This window comes from Opisthorchis viverrini, assembly GCF_000715545.1.
Source record: "Opisthorchis viverrini unplaced genomic scaffold opera_v5_91, whole genome shotgun sequence".
Classification (NCBI taxonomy): Eukaryota; Metazoa; Platyhelminthes; class Trematoda; order Opisthorchiida; family Opisthorchiidae; genus Opisthorchis; species Opisthorchis viverrini.
The window spans coordinates 763,544-786,449 of record NW_008751746.1 but is presented as its reverse complement, the minus strand read 5'-3'; the positions used below and the strand labels follow the sequence as shown (position 1 = coordinate 786,449).

The following is a 22,906-nucleotide window of genomic DNA, read 5'->3' as shown; positions in this document are numbered from 1 at the left end:
TTGCACCAACAACATCCAAACTCTTCGTAATTTATTTCAGACCATCTTGCAAATTCATATGATGTCGACCTCGCCTTTATCGGCATTTTGAAGAGAACGGTACTCGTCCTAGTAGACGCCTTTTCGGCATGAGTATGCATTCGCAGGACCATCACAGCTGATGTTGCTGTATAATTTCTGCAACTAAGGTACCTGCAACGCAACCAAACGCCCGTTTTTTAATTACCTTGTTACGAATACGTTGATGCCATCTGAAACCAGAAAGGCTTCCGGTACAAATATCTGAAGAAGTCTGACCTCATCAGTTTGCAGAGGCCAAGCCTTACCCTTGAGACCCAGTGATTTGCCGTTTTGAAGCAAATAGGCACAGGTGATTCTGGCCTCTGAGATTTGTGAACTGACTTCACCAGATGCACTCTTGCCTGAGATAATACAACTACCAAGATATATAAATCCCCCCAAAAACACCAAGAATTCACTTTGAATTGTAAGGAGTATGTTCAGAGACTGCAGCTCCAAAGAATGGGTTTTCATCTCAAAGCTGTTCGGTGTATGCCAAAGGATGGTCACTACTGCGTCTGTATCTTGAAACTGAACAACAATGGAGAGAATGGACATCCTTGTTTGTAAAGTAGTGTGGAAGACAAAAGAGTGTGATAATAATAGTCAAAGCAAATTCACAGTCATTTGGTCCAGATCGTGTTGAGTAAATTGTGGTTGCCAGCACTGACCGATCGACATAATCGAAGGTACCCTTGTAATCAAATAATACCAAGATTTTGGGTCGTCTGTACATGTGGCATTGCTCTAACACCTGATGGAGTGTGAAGATGTGGCCAACACAGCCTCTACTATGTCGAAATCCTGTTTCATGATCACTGGTCAAGGATTCGCGTGCCGCCCTGAGACCACAAAGATTGCGTGACGCCTGAAGCCTCCTTTATACGAGAATCAAACTAAATCCGCGTGAGTACTACATCCATCGCAAGTACAACCGCAAGTGGACAATATTACTGATTCACCCCAGTTGTCCCGAACGGTCTCTTTCTTTTAGTTAGACCCAAATACTCTAGGCAGGAACCAGCTGAGAAACTCAGTCATCCTTGAACACAGTAGGTGGAAGGTCTCCAGGACGCTTGAATGGAGTTATTGACTCGGAAACCTCTGAGGCTGAGGAGACTTTCGTGTTCACAGTCCGCCTTTTTGTTAAATCCCAGCAGTCCTGATCATAGGTAGAATGGGGCCAAATGAATTATTGTTCAAAGCTTCAACTTTGTAGAATATCACACAGCCATTTTGGTTCCTGAGAGTTTCACTGACAGAAGACTTCCCACGGCCAGTCAAATGAATCAAGTGGATCGGCCTGTGGAATTTCCCAGCATTTCCCAAATTTTCCGTATGTTCCATATCTTCCATAAATGGCTTCCGGTAATGAATGTGGCTGAGTCGTGGTGATGGCCGGGAGGAGAATGTTGCCGATCACTCAATAATACCACAGTTTTACCAGGAATCCGATGTTTGGATGAGGCTAACTTGGTTGTACCGCAAACGGAAGTTCCGGCTCTGAGCAGCACTGTGGTCGTCGTCGCCCGACATTTGACTATCCGGTAAGCGTTCGAGGAGCAGATTCTGATAGTTCGTTTAATCCTTGGACTCACCAGTTTCTCAATGGGTAAGCGAGATGTGGCTGTTTGGCTTAGGCCTGACAATCTCAGAGAAAAGCAGCAACACGCAAGTACATGGTCGGGAACTGCGCTGGTATTCCAGCAGGAGCGACAGGCAGCGAGTGATCCTAGCCACCGGTAAATGGCGGCGGTGTGGTCTATTTGGATACGGGACTAATTTGTTTGTGGACACGAAGTGGTCAAACGATTTTTGCTGTTCCGGAAATTGGTACTGCCAAGGAGCGGTCTGTGATGGCAACATGTTTGAAGCAAGCAACCTTGGTTGTCCCTGCATCTCGTACCCAACCCAAGACAAAAATCCAAATGAACCTCAACAACGCTTAGTTTTCCTGCCTTGGATTTCACGTCATCACCAACTACTTCAATATCCAAGCTTTCGGTCCTTTGTAAAGGAGAACCTGAAGCACCATCGAAACTGCTCTTAGCAGATTCAGAGCGTAAGCAGAAACTATGAACAGAATGCGATGGGCCGTAATTTCTCGAGATTCATTCACTCACTTTCCAAACTGACCGCGCAGGTACGGCTCTCAGTAAATATCCAATCAATTAGAGATTCTTTTGATTGACCACTCAATGAATTAATCTCCTCGTTATATTTAGCTGCAGCAGCCTCTGAATCACCAGAGGTGCGCAGCAGGAAGAGGGCGCGGCAGCGGTCACTTGGACTGCACCACTTGGGTCCTGTGTCGTCGTGTTGTACAGCCACCATCGAATGGTGCAGAGGGAATCCACCGCACGGGCACTACTCACTTGTTCTGCCTGCTTCAATGTGAGAGCACAAAAAATCTATATAGACCGGCCTCAGTCTTTTTGAAGCAAATTTCGAAGTGTATAGGGTTGCTACTGGATTTGGACACAGGAGCTGCCACTGAGTGTGATGCACGATTAAGAAAGCGGTCAGTCCTAGTGCCGGGACCTGCGCAGATAGTGGGGTGGAGGAGCAAAAGCGTGAGTGTCAGGATGGAGACGCCAGCTTACCGGTACTGCTGTGTGCAACAAATAAGGCGGTCCTGCTGGCGACACCAAGCGCCTCCCATATGGCCTGAGATTATGGTTATCTGTGAAGTTTGTGGTTGTACGTGGGCTGGGGTACTGTCGAGGTGCCTGGAGCTAGACAGGCCCACATAACGTTGTTCAATTGCGACTTAAGGTTGATGTAAACTCAAGGGAAACTGGACCCAATCAACTCGGAACTTCATAAAATGTGGTGTTTATGTTAAGTGGTGTACAAGCATTTCGACATGAAACCGTTTTATATTATGGATTCGTGGAATAGGTATGACGCCAAGGTCATAGTAGATCATGTGCCATCTGAAAATGCACACCGAGGGAACGTCCCGGAATGCGTCACAGGATAGCCAAACGGTTGGACTCTGATGAGGAAGGTGATTACGGTCAATCAAGGGTAATCTCTCTACTTTAAGAGTTGAAATTGGCGAATGAATAATAAGAAGCCACGTCCTAAACCAAAAAAAAGACAGAAATTAAGGTGGAATAAACTTCGTATCATCCCAGGAGGTGGATAGACATTCAAAAAACATCCAGTCAGTTTCACATTGTTTTCTTTTAACATTTGTTTAGGTTTTGTTACGGACCCATACTCGTTTATAACTCAACTCTTTGATTATACGCATGTGGCAGCTCTGTAATGGATCTCAGTGTATGTTGAATTTTAGAGCAAACTAATTACCACGGCCAGCTCGTTGTAGTTCCTCTCCCTAATGAGCCAGCTAATTAATCCTATTATCAGGTCCAGGAGACAATGGAATGTCTCACCTGTGCTCCCGCACAGGCAACGTTCAACGAAGTTCACTGACACGGCAGAGTGAAGAATCCTTGATAACCAAACTAATTGCTCGTCTTTGAGTTCACCATTTTAATCAATATTTTTTGTGTTTCATTTCAAAACTCGCTGGTGGCACTTTTTCAGCTGAAGGTCTCCCTGAATAATAGTATAGTCATTATTCATAATCCAGTGCGTTTAGCTTCGTATCTGATCTGCTCACTGTGGATTCAACACAGCATTTAAAGTACAAAGCCGAAAGAAATCAGCCAATTGGGATTCCTTAGGGTTGGTGGTCGCGCAACTGAAGGATCACATTTCATATATTTGTAAACGGTTTACTTTTGATGATAATATGTTCCACCACACTTATGTAGGAAGATGATTTTTGGCTGAAGCTTGTCAACGGTGGTTAGACCACTGAACGCTGACGCATGCTCATGGTAATACACAGTTTTATTTGTAATAATCCCATGGTCAACTAAGAACAACATTTGAACGAATCAGGTCCTTTTAATACCGGCTCATAAATAAACTCGTCATCAGCACAGTCCAGCAAAACGGCGAGTAAAAGTCCGACTGGCTGAGATCCATGACCAGTACTGAAGGTTGTGACCACTAAAGTTACTCTGAATTCAGTAAGTCACGTGAAGCCAAAAAATAATTATCCAGAATAGCGTGGATTAGACTCTGTACAAAGTGTATGGTATACAAAGTACTTTCCTTTATGAGCTTTTCTCTACACAACTTAGTACATAACGACGAGTGGACTTTGGATGGACAGTCCGACTCGAAGTGTTAAAATGATCGCCACGAGGATCAGTTAAATGCCACGTCCTGTTATACACCTAAACAGGAAGGTGCAAAGATGACACAGCATCCACGTTCATGAGATAAATAAAGACAAGCTACTAAATATATTGATTAGTCTAACGGTTCAACTGTGGTCACGTGGCCCAGGCCTTCAGTCAGGCATGCACAATGATGTGACCTAATAGAACAGAGCCTCATCAACTCAGTATTACACTTTGATGCGGACAGTCACACAGTTTTCCATCCATTTACTTCTGCTTATTGCCGGTCATGTCCTTCTGCAAGAAGATTTCTCTACCGTTAGGTATGAGTGTCACTCATATTTTCTAGAACTCGATGTGGAACGTCTACGTTTAACTGTGTCCAGCGTGAGTCATTGAGTTAAATATCGTTTATTGGTCATATCGAGTTGTCCTCGAGTACAGAGCAATTAAACATGCCAAAGCATGCCAAAGTGTTTTTCCGTAGGTCATATTAGGAGTACGGCTGATTGCTCAGAGAACATTTGTTATATCTTGTAGGGGATATCGAAATATATCGAATAGACGTTTATTGTTTGGGTGACCATTTGTTGGTTACGAGGGCCCTCCTACGATAGATATCTTACTGTGAAGTTATTAATCTTGAATGTAGAGGTCCAACGACGCTGTACAAACGACAGTGCACTCCTGGAGTAGCGTTCTAAAGTGATTTAACTACGCAGCCTGTTCACTCAGGGACATCGATTGCGCCATGAAGAAGTCATTCAGGATTCGCACAAAAATGCGCCTCATGTGATATCTTTGCATCTCGTTTTTAAGGTGGCATATACTGAGAGCTTGACAGTTTTTAACCAGCACTTTGTTTCTGCCATGTTTCCTTGGAGTATTGTCACTTACGCCAGGTCTCTACTGATATCCTGTTTGCGAACTAATCACGATGCAGATATCCGTAAGCTGCATAAGCGAATACAACCATTGTGGATAACTGAAGCATCTTGGTGGTACAAAAGTCACTGAAATAATTCGATACAAGGAGCTTTATGATTTTCATTTTTTCATCTACTTTAGGTTCAATTCGGTGCTTACTCGAGGTCAAAGTAGTCTTATACCTGAGTCGAGACCAACTACCTCCCTAGGGGGATTAGTCTGCTTCAAAGTGCCATGCCACAAATTCTAGACCAGTCATTTGGAAGAAGTCAGCTGGGAGTACGGTATATGGTTTATTACTAGAAGATATCTCTTTGAATCTTCCTTAAGACTGGGTTCCCTGTACTGATATTGATGCTTGGCTTATTCTACTTGTCATAGTTCCGGTTGATCATAAAGTAACTTTTCTGAAGAACGCTTCAAAGCTTATATGTCAGGCCACTGCCCATCCGCAATGAGAAGCCAACTTCCAGAAAAGTCTGGCAATCCCGTTAAACAGGGTGTTTTATATAGGATGATTACTGTTCATCCCTTTCGCCTGCTGACATTCTTTGCTAAACCTTCCCGAGTAGATCTCCCTTGTATTATTATGCAGTCAATTGTCTTCACACTGATGCAGCTGTCGCGGCGTAACATAATAAACGCAGAGGAGCTTTACTATGGCCAAAATTGTTCAATATGGAATTATACCAACCCAGTGAGTTGACATCTTCAAGTCACCCGGCCACTTTCAAAAGAGCATACCTGGCTGATGAACTCTGGTGTCTCTTATAAAGCGACTCGGTAAATAAAATGTATATCACCAAATCTGCGTCGGTCCCGGTTGCTGATGTCCACATGGCCCTACTACAAGTTAGTGTCCAAAGTACTTTTTGTGTTTACAATTCTCACTCAATGTGGATGGAACATTAGGCAAGAACCTGATTCAAATTTATGTTCATAAATGTATGTCTCTCATTCCTGTGTCGTTAGACTGCCAAAAAGTGACACCCGTTCTTTCACATATAAAAAGGTGAAAACTGCGTGACCGAGAGCTTAAATGTTATCTACAGAGAGTGCGAAGACATGATAAGAAATGTGAAAAATCACTCTTGTTGAGCATTGCCCGCTACATACAGGTCAGTCAAACGCTTCCCCAATCTGTAGAGGACTCTGAAAGATAGTATCACCCCGGTGTCGAAACGGGATTTAATAAATCAACATCCAGAAAATGATGGAAGTATTTTGTGATAGTTATGGTGGTCAGGAATAGACTTTCTTGATCAGTGTGAAAGATTTCATCACGCTCACTATTAAAACTATTCTAATTACAATTCTGGATGCATGATTTTTGGTGTTCTTCACTGGTCAGTCACATTTGGACTGCTTAAATTCATTTTCTTCTAACTCAGCTATATTCAATTGCCGAAACCTGTGTCGGTTCTACGCACCTTCATGTGGTTAGCCTGAGGTGAGCATGTTTTGATCAATCTACCCTATTCTGCGCTCTAGCCACGATGGGAGAACTTGCAAAGTGGTTTACGAATACGTTCCCAACCTGAAGGCATTCGAGCTCAATCCGTTGTGTATCTTTACCGCTCAAAATGTCACAAAAAATGCGATAGTTTCCGCATTTGGCTTTCAGTGGGGTAAGTTCTTTCATTGAATGCACATTTTAAAATAACTTCTTTTATTAATTAAACCTCATTCTAGGCTATGTTGCAGAATAATTTACAGGTACTGTTTCCAGTTAGCTAATCTGCTCCTTAGAGTGTTCAACCCATCTCTCCAGTCGGCATGTTTGTGAGTAGTTTACTGAGCCGTTATTTCACTTATCGTCTCACTGAGCGTTGTGTTCCTCTAGCCAGTTGATCTTATTAGTTGGTATAGGGCACGGCTGTTTCCAGTAGCAAAAGCTTTCTCCATCTCCATATTTTTCGATGTGCACCATTCCGCAACAGTTACTTGTTTATACGAATTTTCTGGCATCAATCAGAACTCGCGAAATCAACCATACTCAGTTGTCATTTGATCTTAACCGATAAGCCAGAGAGACAGCACTGGACGTCACAATCATTGCTCCAATTTTAAAAAGATTTAGTCTACTTCACTAAATGACCAGTTAAGTTGTGCGTGGATGCATTTATAACTTTCTCTCTCCGTCTGATGACGCAAAATTAATGTAACAAAATTAAAAGACACGGATTGGTTGCTATCATCGTTATGGAAAAGCAGGTAGACCCTACAAAGTGTAAGTCATCTGTCTAGGAAGGAAACCCTTTCCCAGAACACCATACGGTTGATCCCTGTCAAAAACGGTCACCGGGATCAATCAAAAACAGGTGGGATAACTTTAACTACAACATTGAACAACATTACTCGATTCAATAATGCAAAAACACCCTCGTACCGACAGGTTAGTCAGTACTGTCTGCATGCTGTTAAGAAATAAGGTGCAGAAGCTAGTTTTGTCTTGATAAATAGGTTTGCTTACTTACTGCAGTGTGCAACGAATTGCCGATTTGTTAAGTTTAACTGATTCCACAAATGCCCTATACTGCTACTGTCCACGAATAATGCGGGCCTAGGAAACGCACGCACACGTGCGCACATTTCCTACTCTAGCGGGTTTCGTGCAGTACTCCTAGCCGACTACTTCGTCTCTTTGTCTGTGATACTGCCATACTAATCCAGATCTTCAGTTGTTTGGTAGGATGCCAGAACCATTATACATCCAAATATTTATTCTGTAAGTCAAAAACACAACAGAGTGTAACAAATTGCTTTTTCGCATGCATATTCCAAACCCTTTTGGTACAAAGAAGTCTTACTGTGACATAAGGCATTATCATAGACCGGTGAAATAGTCATTTAGTTCAGAGATTGCCGATACATGCATTTCCCCCAACCGGGCATATACGCCAGAAGGTTTTTTTTTCATTTCCGAACAACCTTAAGGATCGGTCTGTCGTGGGTTGAATTACAGTCATCGCCTGACACTATTCTCAAGAATTGGTGTATGGCATAGGTCAATACAGTAGAGACGTTTCCCGCGAGCACATCCTAAGGTTCATTTCTTTTTGATCATTTAGGAGTGCCAAGTTGGGGCTGAGGGCGCGTGCGGGTAAACGATAAGCTTTGCCCTGGGTGGACCACATCCATTGGGGTAGGACAGGGATGTCCTCTTTCCCCTTTCCTCGTCAACCTCGTTATTGACATACTGCTTGAAATTACTCTACCTGCCTCTGAAACCGCGGGAGTCGAAATGCACCCGGGACGTCCCTCACAGACAGTGAGTATGCAGACGATATTGCTCTCCTTGGTTCAGATCCTCCCTAAATAAAAACGATTTTCAATAACCTAAATAACTCTCTTGCACGGTTTGCCATGCACTTCACATTTGCAAAGTGTAAAATGCTGCTACAAGACTGGGTGGGATCAAGCCTACACCTCATGCTTGCAGGTGAGCCAATCGACATAGTAGATAAATTTTTTTAACGAACAGCTGTATGGGTTCCGGTGGATTGGCTGGAGATAAGATTATCTCTCTAACCGATAAGGTCAGGGCAACTTTTTCTAACCTCCGACCCATATGTTGTCGACGTGACATGTTTTTGTCCGTCAAGGAAAGAATTTAGACCGCTGCTTAATGGATCCGAGACGTGATTCCTACGCGCAAATGACTTACGGAAAATGTCAGTGTTTGATCACCAGTGTCTCCGCAGCATTGGTCAGGTCTGGTGGGAACATCACATTGGTAATGCTGAGGTACACCAAACGGTCTTAGGAAGAAGAAGCTCTCCCGTGATAGATGAATTACTCACGTTTCGTAGACTGCGCTGGTTTTGACGTGTACTACGCATGCCAGAAGATCGTCTGCCTCGCAGAGCTCTTTCACCCAGCCCTGTGCTGAGTGGAAACGACCGAGAGGTGGACAATGTATGACCTGGCAACTGCCGCCTTCCTGGATGGTACGCCAGGACTCAAATCATCAGTGGTTAAGGCCATTGGCAGAAATGGCCATATCGCGCAGTCAGTGGCGCTCTTGCATCAAAGTTATCGCCTTCAATGCATAGCCAACTGAATATGCCTTCGCCTCAAAGGCTTGGTTTTGTATACCAATTTTACATTTTCCGGTGGTCGAAAGTGTAACAGCTGTGCTTATTGCGCATGGCTTGAATTGAATTGAATGTAAGCAACCGAGCAGACGCGCGATCGAATCTGGGGCTCTTTAACGAATCGCCATCAACCGCCGCTGAAATTGAATCCAAGGTCACATATTCAATCAACAAACAAGTAATCGAGCCCAAGCACAAGCTTGAAGGGCAATCAGTGGTCAGGAGCACCACAATGCAATGTACCAGCTTGGGTTGCCGGTATGGCTCACTCATAGGATTATTTTGATACCTTATTGGTCATATGAATCTCTGTCCACTCTGAAACTGAGACATCTGCAACATGAGCCAAAATATCCTACTGCTCGTGGTCAGTTGGGGCAGGAGTTTTGTTGCCGAAAAGAGACTCAAGCAGAATAGTAGAGGGTAATCGATGTCGACGAGCATAACAAAGTGTTCAACTAACTAGACTAGGGGCCATTTCAAAGAGTCGGAAAGACATTGCCCCAAACGCAGATTATTTATGAATGAAGAGTCATGAACCCCAAATGTTTCGATGATAACATCGTTCATCTTTCGCAGGAAATTTTACGCCACTGATTCATGTCGGACATTTGAATCAAGCATTTTTCTGGTCCGTAGTTGTTTTTTTTATTAAGAAGATTTTCTACCTCAAGAAACCAACTAAGGTTTTAGCTAAGCAAAAATCTTATGCGTTATAAATCGTTGCTGATGAATGACTATGTTCTTTCCGATTATGATGCCCTCAGGACAAATCAGCTGCGTGTCCACCTAACGATTTGATCCATCAGTAGTTTTTTAAAACGAACTGACCACGTGCATCTAGAATAAGCCTGTGGGAAAGGTGACCTAGAAGGAGTTCCCTTAACATCTTCCTTCCTATGCATTTTACAGGCTGCCCACATTCACGTATGTCAGTAGATATAACCCCCTATTACTCGGTCATTCTGCACGTGAACGAAGAGGAGACAAGTGGAGTATCGGTGACACATCGGACAAAGTGCATCGTAAACTCACTAAACTACGAAGCCAACACAACCGTGGACTGGTGAGTTTTTATTTGTATTCGTCCAGTAAGCCGCTATGGTGTTGTGTTTTTACGGTGTATAGTGGAGCAATGATTAGATAGTATGTGGAACTCGATATCCGGTGTGCTCGTTGTGGTTGACATCCTGGTTGTTGGCTCACTTGGCCCAGCCATGTGTTGCATAGGGCTACATAGATCATTCATGATCTGAACGGTTAAGTTTGAGCAAACGAAGGCCTTTTTCGTTGGGCCTAAATTAATTTAAAAAAAAAACAGTATTATCAATTGCGCCAGTGAATGATAGTGTTTATCCACTCCATCAGTGTAATCCATTGGTTTGAACGCTTATGGAATGAAGGCTGTAAACTTTTTGACTTTTCATGTGTGTATATAGAAGAAACTGTAGTGTGACAACGAATGGTCCTCGAGGTGTTTTACAAAGCAGTCCCATTTAGGATTGAAATGAAGGTAGATGAATAGGTAGGGAAAAATCTGTCGCCAACTGTTCAGAAAATTTTGGTGAGTTACTTGTCACTTTCGGAGCTAAACGATGAAGTAAAATATCAAGTGCTGCTAACAAGATCATTGATTAGGTAACAGATAAGTATGATTAAAAACATCGGACGGTTCCTTAAAAAATTCTCCCTTTTTGACAACTAAAATTCATTGAATATCCGGTCGCGGTGCTAACTTGGGGATCGTAGCGAAGCCATGGGGTTTTCGTTGTTTGATTTGTTGAAAAGTTCAGGTCCAAGACCCTATTAGACAGCTGGCCGTGAGTGAACGACAAAAGTTTAAACTTCTCGTGGGCAATGTATGATTTCAAGTGCGATTAGTAACCGACCGTCACTACTTCTCTTCTATAAACTATACATCAGTATTCCGGCGCTGAACGAAACTCAATGATTACTCTTTCTCTTTACTGCAATATTTACCTCTTGAAACATCATGCTGACCATGTAAATCCGAGTCTTCAGGACGCCAGATCGGATAAATCTATCTAATTCTCTACATCCTCTCCCAATTTTAACCGCATTCGGCAACACAACCATAGGATTCAGTCAGAGTTAATCTAACTCTACCTCTACTTTAGGCTGCTTTATTAATCATTTCAACTTACATATGTTTTTTTCAAATTTCAGCTTGATGAACGAGTACGGAGGCTACGGTTGGTCTCTACCCGACCCCAACGGTCTTTGCCGGTTGGAAGAATTTGAGAACATAAGTAGTGAATTAATCGAAATACTTAGAGAAAGTTAGTAGGCAGTTGTTTCATTAAACTATATTGTGTCTACTAGTGAAAGGAAGAAGACCTTCGCTGTGGAGTTATTTAATAGAAAATGCCAACTGAACAGTTACAGACTATTGAGCAGGGAAGCAAATCTCTCATATGCATCTTGTTTACAAAAACTGAATATCTTCTCTCCCTGAAAGCGTCTTCCTGAACTTTCCTGGATATTCATTGACTGTTATTCGGATCCAAACAAACGCTACAGAGCGACTCCACAAATTCCGCAAGAGATATCACTTTTAAAGAGACGCAAAGCCAAGTTACAGGAAAACATAATATTCGCATGCCTCCCCCATCGGTAGTATCACCGTTGTACTAGCAAATTCGTCTGAACACAGATTTTACGTCACGTTTGCGTGGCATCCCGTCAAATCCTGGCTAAACTCGTTCATCATCTCTTGATAGGCAAAACAAATCATAATATTTACTGCGTTTATTCACGCGAAATTTCTTATTGGGCTGACAAAACCTTACAGATGGACAGCTCGAACTGTGTTTTCGTGAGTATACGGCAAGAATTATCATCCTCATAATCTGTCGGTGTTTTTGAGGGGTGTGTAAATGAGGATAGACTGAAAATAGCCTGGGACCAATAATATTCACCTGACTTATAGGTATAGACCTAACCTATATAAATGCCGGTCAGTGTGTCACCGAAACGTTTGTGTAAGATAGTGATTCCCGTTTGAAGAGTCATTACATCGGACAAAACAAGTTGGCTTTACAAATAAATAGGGAATGTTCGAATAACAGGTCTTCCGTCTCGGGTTTTTGCAAAAAAAATCAATTTTAATAGAAGACTGCGCAGTTGAGTATCCAATTACAGTATGCCTAGCTAAGACTGTCACTTAAAACTAAACAGAATAAATAGCTGTTATTATTGTAGTGTCATACGGCAAAACCAACAATAAGGCCATAAATAACTAAATGGTTTTATTTCCCCGGCCTGGTATTCAAGCACATGGTCCTCTTCAGGCCCAACGCACAAGCTAAAAAGGTTAAAATGATTAACGTGCCTCAGCTGTATATGATGTTCAAAAACTATTGGTCGTCATTCCTTTACCCAGCGCCTCCATCGTTGTATACTTTTAATGTCGTAATCTGATTAGTAACCGTATGGTTTCGTCTTAGTGCAATTCTCTTCGTGTTTCCTTCCACCCATAGGTGTCGTCTTTTGCAGTTACCGCATGTTTCTCTATATCGGTTACCTGAATTCCCGGAGAAATGCGAAGATAGCATCTGATGTGGTCGGTGCACTGTCTCAGGAATGCGAAAATTCACCCGCATGGATCTTCGATTCAATGTATTTTGATTTCTTACACCTTATGGACGTGATACTCTATACGTATTGCAATGACGACCGGTTTGTAGCCCACGCGAATGAGTACGTCCCAAATTGAAGTTTCCTTTCGTTTCGTTTTCCTCTGAACTTTGTCCAAAAGTCTGGTAGATGTAAACGAGATTGTTGAAACTCGTTTAAGTTCGTTCCACTCCAAAGATTAACAAATATAGTATAGGCCATTGATTTGCACTGGGGAATGGGTTGCATGGTCTTCTGGAGATTCGGACTGATACGACTCCGTTTTTCTAACTACTGACTTCATCGAAATTTTGTTGCGCACATGATATGTTACAAAATATGCATTCCTGTGGTGCACCTCTAAGGCAGTATAAAGCGGAAATGAAACAAAACGATCGGTACTCGTTGGAGCCACCCTCCCCGAACTGCCGAACAAAGGTGGGACCTGATTTTTGACATGTAACAAAGTTGGCTAGCAAAGATGCTAACATTTTGATCATTTACAAACTTGTATGTGTCAGGACTTCATCCCTCAGACGCTTGTTTGGAGGTTCGTCGTACTTTAATTTGGGGATACCGGTTGGTGCACACATTGGATCGCGAGGATTTCTAAATAAAACAACAGAACTGCTGATAGGCCGCTTGTCTGTAAACTGTCTACTCTTCGGCTGTTTGGCCAAAGAGTGCGATGCACATTGCTAATGAATTCCAGTAAGAAAGCCTATTTGTAGGCAGCCAACTGCTTTCGTAGTACAGAGAGTTTCGGAAGCCTATCTGCTTCCTTGTTAACTGAAGCACCAGTTATCATATCACACATTATTAAGGCGGGATAAACTCCCGTACTCTGGCAAGACTTTCTTCAATGGCTCGACCGATTATTTCACTTTCGAGCAATTTCCATGGGGTCACAAAGCATTCGTAACCAAGTCAAAATGAGCCACTCACACATTTTCTATTGAACAGTGTTTTATTTGGAAAAAAACCTTAATTTTCTTTTTTCTCTGTTGCTTGTAGATCGTTCCCAATGGTCTTCGAGTTACTTGACTTATTCGTGGATAAGCTAAAAAGTTATTATGACATACGGACGGAACGTCTGTTTCACCGCAGTAGGATGTTTCATGTACACGCCATCCCTTGGGAAGAACTCCAATCTACTCAGGTTTGTTACAAAACCGAATTTACTCAAATCTCCGGTCTCATGGTGTTTTGTCTTTGGTAAACCAATTTGTAGGATGTGCGAAATCCGCATTCACGTCTTGCTAGTTTCCTCTGTTGTCCTAGCGTAATTACTCTGGTGAATCCACACCTGAGCTTGGGAGCACTAGATTCGAGCTTCGCTCTTATCAGAGATCATCAGCATTGTGTATCCTTGAAAGTATCGAGATCTGAACTTCGGGCACATGACACGTGAGGTGAGCGTGTTACCACTTTTCCGACAGCAACACACTGGAAACACTGGAATTATCACGCCTGACAAAAAATTGTTCATGACTGAGCGATGGGAACACCTCTAACTAGAGCCCAGTAATTTTATTCTTGTTTCTCTCGATGGATTTGCCTGTGGTGGGAACACCGGATGAGCCGTGCAGAAGAACGTTAAATGGTAATCGGAAAAAATAACCCACCCTTGATAGTTGGACTGATCATACTGCGTTTATTGAGCTGGGTTGGCCACGTGCTGCGCATGCCAGTCGCCCAACATCCTCGAAGGGTTTATTTGCACATCTACGTGAAGGGTGGAAAACAGCCAGAGGCGGTCAAGCAATGACTTGGGTGCTTCGGGGCTGTTATTGCTTGATTAGACTTAAGCCCTTAGCATCGATTCGTTTGTGACCTAAGTTCCACCGTGGATATTAACTTGGACTAAGCAGTAAGAGTGGGCTTACTCTGGTCTGCCAAACCTTGAACTCGAAACTTTCCGAGAATCACCGGTATAGTGAATCTTGGCCATTTGCCAACTACCGACTTGCAGTTTGAAGAAACAGATTATCAGCAATTGAGCTACTGTGGTAACTTGCTCGCCTCACGCACGCAAACCTGAACTTTACGGCTGGTTTGCCATACCTATGCTTACCGAATTAACAGTCTGAATCGAGGTCTGACACATGTCACACCTCTTGCTAACCATGTGTACCGAAACCCTCACGGTATCCGGACGCTGTCAACGTATGACCAAAGGTAGTATTCAGGCAAAAAGCTAACTAGTGAAAGTAATTTATACTGGTCCTTTATCTAACGAGCAGAGGCGTGCCGAACGCTCTGTGAATTGAAGGTGAGTAGGCGTGAATGGGAACGGGTTTTCTCGGTACATAAGTCAGCAGGCCAATTGTCTGGTAAGCGAGTTATTGGCGACTAGTTTCTGTCCTCAGACGCGTCCATTTGTTCATGCTACGTCTATCATCACTTCCGATTTCAAGTAACCCGTTGAAAATAACAAAGGGGTTGCTACCCAGGTATGAGGCACCTTCGCCTTGTCCTCCTCTTCTAAGAACCATGTCATTTGTAAATTCCAGATTGATAAGTTTTCGTCAGAGACCATTTAAACACCGCGTTTCGGAGAGTTGCTGATGATTGTGTCATTATTTCACCAATCTGGAAATTAAACATGATTGGAAAGAGAGAGTACCCCTGGAGGACACCGCTTTGTGTACAGAAGTCTTTGCAGAGCTCTCCATATGATTTCGCACGTCGGGAAGTCCAAGAATACAAAGAATATGTTACGTTCACAAGCTTTCGAGCCTTGATGGGTAGATGTGTCAAGGAGAACAAGCCGGCCAACCGAGTTGAATTCAGGGTATACCCAGTTCAAACAACAAGTGAACCGCTCAGCCTGACTGACCGGTTAGAATACGACAGCAAGCGCATCATTGAAACCGAGTGAGTGACGCATCTACTAGGCCTTCTAGCCCAATGCAATCAAGATGCCGCCCATCCACGAGGGTGCGGAAATCCCATGGAACTCAGGTTGATCTCAATCGCCTTAGTTTTGCGCTGCCTTGTAATGGCATGTCCCTCAAGAACATACCATCCGAACTGGTATTGAGGCGCACGCGCAAATCGTGATTTTGTTACTGGTTCTTGGACATCGTTTGCCTAAAAGAGTGCTGTTTTCCATGCCTAATTCGGAGTGGCGTAAACAAAGAGGTGGCCAACCCTTGACTTGGCAGACGAGTATGAAGGAGATCACTAAAAACTTGGGTGCTGTCGGTGCTACTAGCCTTCCAGGATGGGGATCACGTGATCCTCACTGTGCCTGGTTGGAGACACTATAAGATATGTCTGCCAACCGATGTCAATGGAGTTCTTGTTGTCAGTTTCTATCCAGATTGCCTGAGTGAATGTCTAGAGGTGTAGGCACCTCGGAATGACTGTGGTAAGCTAGCCCCAAGTCTCTTCCCTGTCCACTTTTACTCTTTTCTTTACAATAAGGCTTTCAAATAAGTCATGGTTGTACGGCAGTGAAGCATCGATGTTGAACACTGATGTCATGCTGTCGATGATGATGATGACGTCACTTATAGGGCTGTTTAGGTGAAGTGCGAGACAAAGGCACTGAAGTCGAACTTCCCCCAAGTATCAGTTAGGTGAAATTGATTGCGTTCACTTATCCTGCCAGGCAGTCGCTTTGTCATGACAAACTGTGCAAATAGCTCTTTATTTACAACAACACCAATGCAGTTGGGCGAATGTTTGTCTACAATTCCACTACACAAATTGCATCCGCGATAAGCTGTCGGTTTTTGTTTCCAACCCACCTTCACTACATCTGTTATTTTCCAGATCACTTGCGGTGAACAGTTTAACATAACCATCGTGAAAGCCATCTTCCCGTTGACAGTTGCTTGCACAGAACACCTTCACGCACTAGCAGAAAACGATCTCTTTGAAATGTTTCTAACTGTCGGTTTTCTAAAGATCCAACCTAAATCGGAAAAGGTGAGTCTAGTCTATGTCTCAGTTAGCTGTCAGCAGATCTATGGTGTTCCAGATGTTCTAGTATCGTTAGCTAAAAGACGATTTCGTCATGTGAACAATAATTTACTCAGTGGTAGTGAGCAGTTGGGGTTTCACTGGTTCACGTCAGTTGATCATGAAACAATTCACTTCAACTGTATTTCGGAATCTGACTATGTCTCCTCGTAGAATGTTCCCGAAAACCCGCAGGCTTGCTTGTATTTTCCTCCGAAAGCTTGTTTTTGGCGACCTGTGGCACATGAGTATTAACCGGGAGGCCCAAATAATTGTTGCCCATTTCCTATTCTTCAGAAGCATGGTGAAGTCTTGCATATCTGGCTGCCAAAAATTTCAGGGGCATATGTCGTGTAGATTACATGGATCTTAGTCACGGGACCGCCCTTATCGTGTGGGTACCGTCCCAAATAAGACACCTAGGTGGCTTACTCATTCCAGTCAGATGTGGACTTCTCGTTTCAAACCACAGTATGGTGTGTGACAGGCGGCTTAGTTTTTGGTTATCAGCAGTGAGCTCTATAATGACAGGTTAAGATGAACCAAGCAGTCAAAGAAGCCCATCTACTGATATCCTGTATCAGTGGGAATCAAACCGAACCAACGGCTTTCTGGATAAAATGCAAACCTGCAACACCAGGAATTTCTTTTGTCACGTTCTTGGACTTCGTATTTTTTAATTTCCAAACCTACCTGATATCGATGTACACTGTTATCCTCTAGATATCTGGACGAAAGCAAAGCCTTGCCCACTGTAGCAATCACGTATGGTGCTCACTAGTTGAGTCGATTGATATCCATTGTGTATTCACTATGCAAAGTGCCGTAGAACACATGTGAACATCAAATGTCCAAGCAAGATGTAGGCAGAGGTCTCAATAGTAGCTTCTTTAATAGACGACGCGCTGAACGGATTGTTATTAATTGACCTTCCCTTCCTAAAAGCTTCCTTTCGACTATACTCATTTACTTGGATTTAGCATTGCCATGTCCAGTTTCCCTTTTTCGACTTACCCCCAACCTATATTTCAGAAGTTTGAAGTGGTTATCCGATACAACCTTCCGGAATTCCATCAACCTAGCGAATATTTTTGCGCACGCTATGAAGACACCACACCCCTAACAAAGAGTTCATTTGGAGGGTGCAGACTGGAAACCGTCCGGAAATATACTGTCTCTTGCCGTTGTTTGAGTCCCGGATATTACGCGCTGCTTCAGGTAAGCAGATCAATGTCCTTTTATTCCGGGGACATTTACTAATGCTAGATGACTGGTGCAGCTTGATGCAATTATCTGTGCACATGTTCAGGTCTACTTTTGTGTTACTTAGAAATCTTTGTCAGAATGCTGCCAAGCGCTTATTTTTGAGGAATGACCTTCAAGGATGTCGCAGCTGTTTCCTCAGCAGGACACAAGGTGGCTGAATAATGCAAACCCCCTGCAGTATTCTTCACCAAAGTAATGGAAGGAATGCTGGTAGCTCAGGTTGTGGGCAAGGTCGTTGATCTGTACCAAGAGAGGATGATGACATCGGCACGTTTTGAGCTAGAGCTTCATTACAGTTCATCCATCCTTATCATCATCATCATCATCATCATCATCATCATCATCATCATTGCAGCACAACATCAGTGTTCAACACTAATGCTTCGTGGCCGTACGAACATGATTTATTAGAAAGCCTTATTGTGTAGAAAAGAATAAAGGCGGACAGAGGAGGGACACAGTGCTATCCTGCCACAATCATTTTAAGGTGCCCACACCTCCAAACACTCATTCAGGCAATCTGGATAGAAACTGACAGCAAGAATGCCGTTAATATTGGTTAAAAGTTTTGGCCCGTCGGCTTGCAGACTGGTTTCATGGATATGTCTATGTAGATTAACTTTCATCCTTAGGGTGTCGCTCTTCGTGTATGGTTTGTCGGTTGATTATTCAGCCCCATTGGTTTACCCTCCGACTGAGATCTGACTGTCGAATGTCTAACTGGGCCTTAAGCATATCCTCTCTGATTATTCACCAGAATAATGACGGCAAACTTCATGTCTGTTTTTTTAAATGCTCTTCGAAAATATGGTGAGATCATTTACGATATTATCACTTGGCACATAAGTCGTGGTGTCAAAATCCTGTCACAACCTAGTAAAGGGAAGTGGTTACTGCAGTAAAATTGGCTGTAAATGGGTGCCTTTTGTTTTCTGATAAAATAAAAAAAAGTTTTGTCACGCGGTTATATTCTGTTATACACCCTTCAAGTCTTTTTTGGAACCCCAGAGATTCCAAAAACTTCAGACGAATTGAATCGTGCCTTCTACCTTGATTACCCTTGGGCAGTGTCCAAAGGACAGTGTTCTATGCATGTCTGATGCCACATTTTTAGCCAAACCGACTCAACTCAACACCGGAAGAAACCATAAATGCGGTGACGAGGAATATCGGCACCGCCTGCGACGCAAACTATCTGACGTGACAACCAGTCAGTAGAACTGGACTGTTGTGGTTACTTCTTAGAAAGTGGAGCGGTCAATTTTTGGAACAAGTAGGTGTATTTTTAAATTTGGATTTTGGAGCAGTGCCTTCCCGAGCGGTTCACACCTCAAAGACGTTTTACGTTGTGGAAAATGTATCCATGGCGTGGCTCTTTCTTGTGGACGATCTTGATAAGAAGCAAAACCAGTGAAAAGTGTAGAGGAATGGCAAAACACAGCTGAATAGCGCCTATAAGCCGAAACTCACTGCAAACACTCATTATGCCTTCCTCACTAAATGCGGCACTTACGAGGTACCTGACGACACTCAGGATGTGACGCATAAGTAGAAACTTCATATGTGGCTGGAGAGTACCATATCTGAAAGAAATCACTCAGCTGGAACCTACTCACAAGTAATATGATGATTCTAATAGCAATATTTCACTCGTCGAAGGCCTAAAGAGCGGGAACGGCCAGTTGGGTACCAAAAGCAATAGCCCGGGCATCAGCACCAGTTGGAAATTTCAGTGGTCCCATGGAAGTGAACGTTCAGGAGTTACAGACGCCCGGTGCTGGCATTTTTATTATCTGCCCCTTTCATCTGTTTCTGGCTTACTTGATATTCATTCAAGTCTTTATTTTATTTGTTGTTCGTATTTTTAATAAGTAAGAATCTGTGACACACCCATTCCAACCGTTTGAGATCTAGAAGTGAAGCTCTATCAGGCAAAAGTGTAGTCTACTGCCAAATAACTCGTTACGTTCTGTATTGACCGTCACATTACTTTTCCCTGAGCCATACCAGCCACGTATGGATAAGGTCCAAACACGTTCAAGGGAGCAAGACGGCGGTCAACGCTAATACAACAGGCAGCAATTTTTGCCTATCACGGCACTTAGTACAAAACACGCCAGTGGAATGATGATACGTGAGGAGGATGTGACGGATGGGGGACCGACAGGGTTTAATTCCCCATGCATTATGTCACAACCCTGTCCGACCAGGAATCATACTGGGGCACAATTCGACCTTGTATTTGTTTACAAAATTTGCAGAAGTTATTACTCACATATTTCTCCTTTGAGAAGTTTTCCTGCTCGACACAATGAGGACAGTTACTGGGAGTTTGTTCGATCGCACCGCCCAATGTTGCATAAACTAGCCTGTTCAGACGTGACAATTCAGTTGTCCGGCGTGAATTAGGGGAGCAGGGTAATACACCACCTTCATTTGGAACTTAAACACTAACATTTGGGGGCGTTGGATCCTCTTTATTCATTGCATTTCTTGCTAGTTGATGACACTTTCTTCGCCCCCAATCACGGTTTTGTTTGCCTCACTGGCGGTCTCAAAGCATGTGGACACGTATATCAAGAGCACACGACAACAATAAATACTGAATGAGTGGAGTTCAGGTTAGATATGTGGTGATGTCCACAGGGCTGGTAATTTGTCTTGGTTGGAATGACTTTCATGAACTCTGGTTCGTGATACGCTCGCCGCAGTTGTGGACAATTTAACAGGATCAAACAACTGATCTTTCCTTAATGCGGAGAGCGGAGAGTGGTGAGCGGAGATGTAGCCTTTGGTCTTTGTGGGGGTTATACGACATCAGTCCAAGAGAGCTCCTAGTTAGGTGGTTGGCCTTTATTCTCCAAAGAAATGGGGCCAGAGAGCCGACCTATGTCAACGCAGTCATAGCTGAACTGGGAGATAACACAGGAGATTGAGTGACAGGACTGAGTGTGGCAAATATCTACCGTTGCGATTCTTCGATATCTGTCCTGACATATGGCTGATGTTATGGGCAAGAGTGTCATTCCCAAAAGTAAACATCTTTTACCACTTTTTTCAGTACAGATCTGGTTATTTGATGGCTTCGTCTGAGGTGCAGGACGTTGAACTTCTGAAGTTATCCACGTTCTGCCAAATTAGCCGGCAAGAAATCCCCCTGTTGTAATTAGTCAACTGCTGTACATGTATTTCTACGGAATAGTGACCATACCGGCGGTGTGAGGAACTAAAAGTCGGAAAGTTCTGACCATTCCATGTAACCTTGTGATACAGAGTTTCATTCACGTGGAGTGGAGCGTGTCGCCTCTGGCAACATATGACAGGGCACACACTACAAATTGGTCATATTGACTTGGAGCTAGCTGATGATTTAATATCTGAGATCTAGTGATTATACGAATCTGGCTACCAACAACAAGTGCTTTTGTCTAAATATGAACTTTTCATCTTCCCAGCGAGTAATCCCATAATGAATCTTGACCTAGTTGATTTGACAAATATTCTCGTACGACTTGCAGGATAGGCCTCTAAGCGGGAATTTCGAAGGAAGAATATTGAATTTTCTGAACAAACCAACGACTCGCGTCGCGCACACTGGAGTTATTGCTGTGGTGTCAGTCTCCATTGTGCTGTATGGCACCGTGCTCTGGTGAGTCAACCTTCAGTGGATAATAGCACCTATATTTTCGCTTCCGTTCGCTTACCTGTTATGGTATTCTGCAAATGCATGTCCTCTGATTCATTCCTATGAGACTCTGAACGCGACATTTTCCGCAACCGATATATATAATTCCTTCGGTTAAAGGTTTTCTGGTGGTGTGTTATATCTACGGATTCGCCGACCCGTGGTAGCTGCTGCTAACCCACTCTAGTGCCTAGTGCCGGAGAAAAAAGACTCACAGAAGGGAACACAACCGCTATATTCCGAACAAACGAGTGCGAGAGCGTGAGTGCGTGTGAGTGCGCGAGCAAAATTTACAACGGCCCCACGTTATTCAAAAGGGGCTTTCTGACACTGACCCAGGATGTCTGTTGGGCGTTAGTGAACATCCATCAACATCGACCGTGTCTCTATAAAATGCCTGAACGCTGATCACATTCGGTCTTACTTCCGTGGCGTGCAAGAACACTCATCGGCTTTTGCTGAATTGATTGGATGATTGACTAGCCTGGATGGTTGCCGGCTTTCCTGTTGAGATTTTGGTGGAGCAGTAGGTTCCGGGTTTTCTGAGGTTACTTTCAGGAATCTGACCTCCCCGATATGGTGCCTACGCAAACTCCGCGAGGCGAATACACATCAATATTTCCGTGAAGGAATCGGGCCGATTGCTGGTTGCTTCCCCAAACAGATATGCTGCATTATTTGAATAATTGGTCGAGGTAGCTTCACTCAAAGCTATAGATGAAATACAACACTATAAACCTAGTGGGCATGGCATGGAATTGATTGGATTGGTGGGTGATAAAAATGATAAAAAGGCCAGTTATTCACAGTTCACTAGCCTGAAAACTAATAATCTTAACAGAATCACGTATTTTTTGGTGGATAGTGTAACATACAGTGGGCTGCATAGCAGAAAACTGACTGAAGGGGACTGTCAGTTTCTGGTTAGTAAAATCACAATGTGTGGAACCATGTCAGCCTATTTAGGTGGAAATCTCACAAAGACGTTGTTGCAACAGGTTTTCGCATGCTGTATACTCAGACGAACTGCTTCGAATGATCATCCTTCAGTAATGTGTAGTTTG

At 43.3% G+C, this 22,906-nt stretch overlaps 2 protein-coding genes across 2 annotated transcripts in view; one reads left to right on the top strand and one right to left on the bottom strand.

Annotated features, from left to right (window-relative positions):
- Nucleotides 1–2,896: 2,896 nt before the first annotated feature.
- On the bottom strand, nt 2,897–7,119 carry T265_05030 (hypothetical protein; the record flags this gene model as incomplete). The annotated part of the gene is made up of 2 exons (XM_009169930.1): nt 2,897–3,146; nt 7,013–7,119. The coding sequence occupies 2 exons, from the start codon at nt 7,117–7,119 to the stop codon at nt 2,897–2,899; spliced, it is 357 nt and encodes a 118-aa protein (XP_009168194.1).
- The window catches only part of T265_13668 (hypothetical protein), a gene marked incomplete at both ends in the record, with an annotated part of 32,445 nt that continues 16,220 nt past the window's right edge, over nt 6,682–22,906 (top strand). Inside the window, 8 exon segments of the mRNA XM_009169949.1 lie at nt 6,682–6,817; nt 10,199–10,352; nt 11,474–11,586; nt 12,787–13,006; nt 13,937–14,081; nt 16,703–16,858; nt 17,924–18,109; nt 21,676–21,806. Of these exon segments, the coding sequence (XP_009168213.1) occupies nt 6,682–6,817; nt 10,199–10,352; nt 11,474–11,586; nt 12,787–13,006; nt 13,937–14,081; nt 16,703–16,858; nt 17,924–18,109; nt 21,676–21,806 (1,241 nt within the window).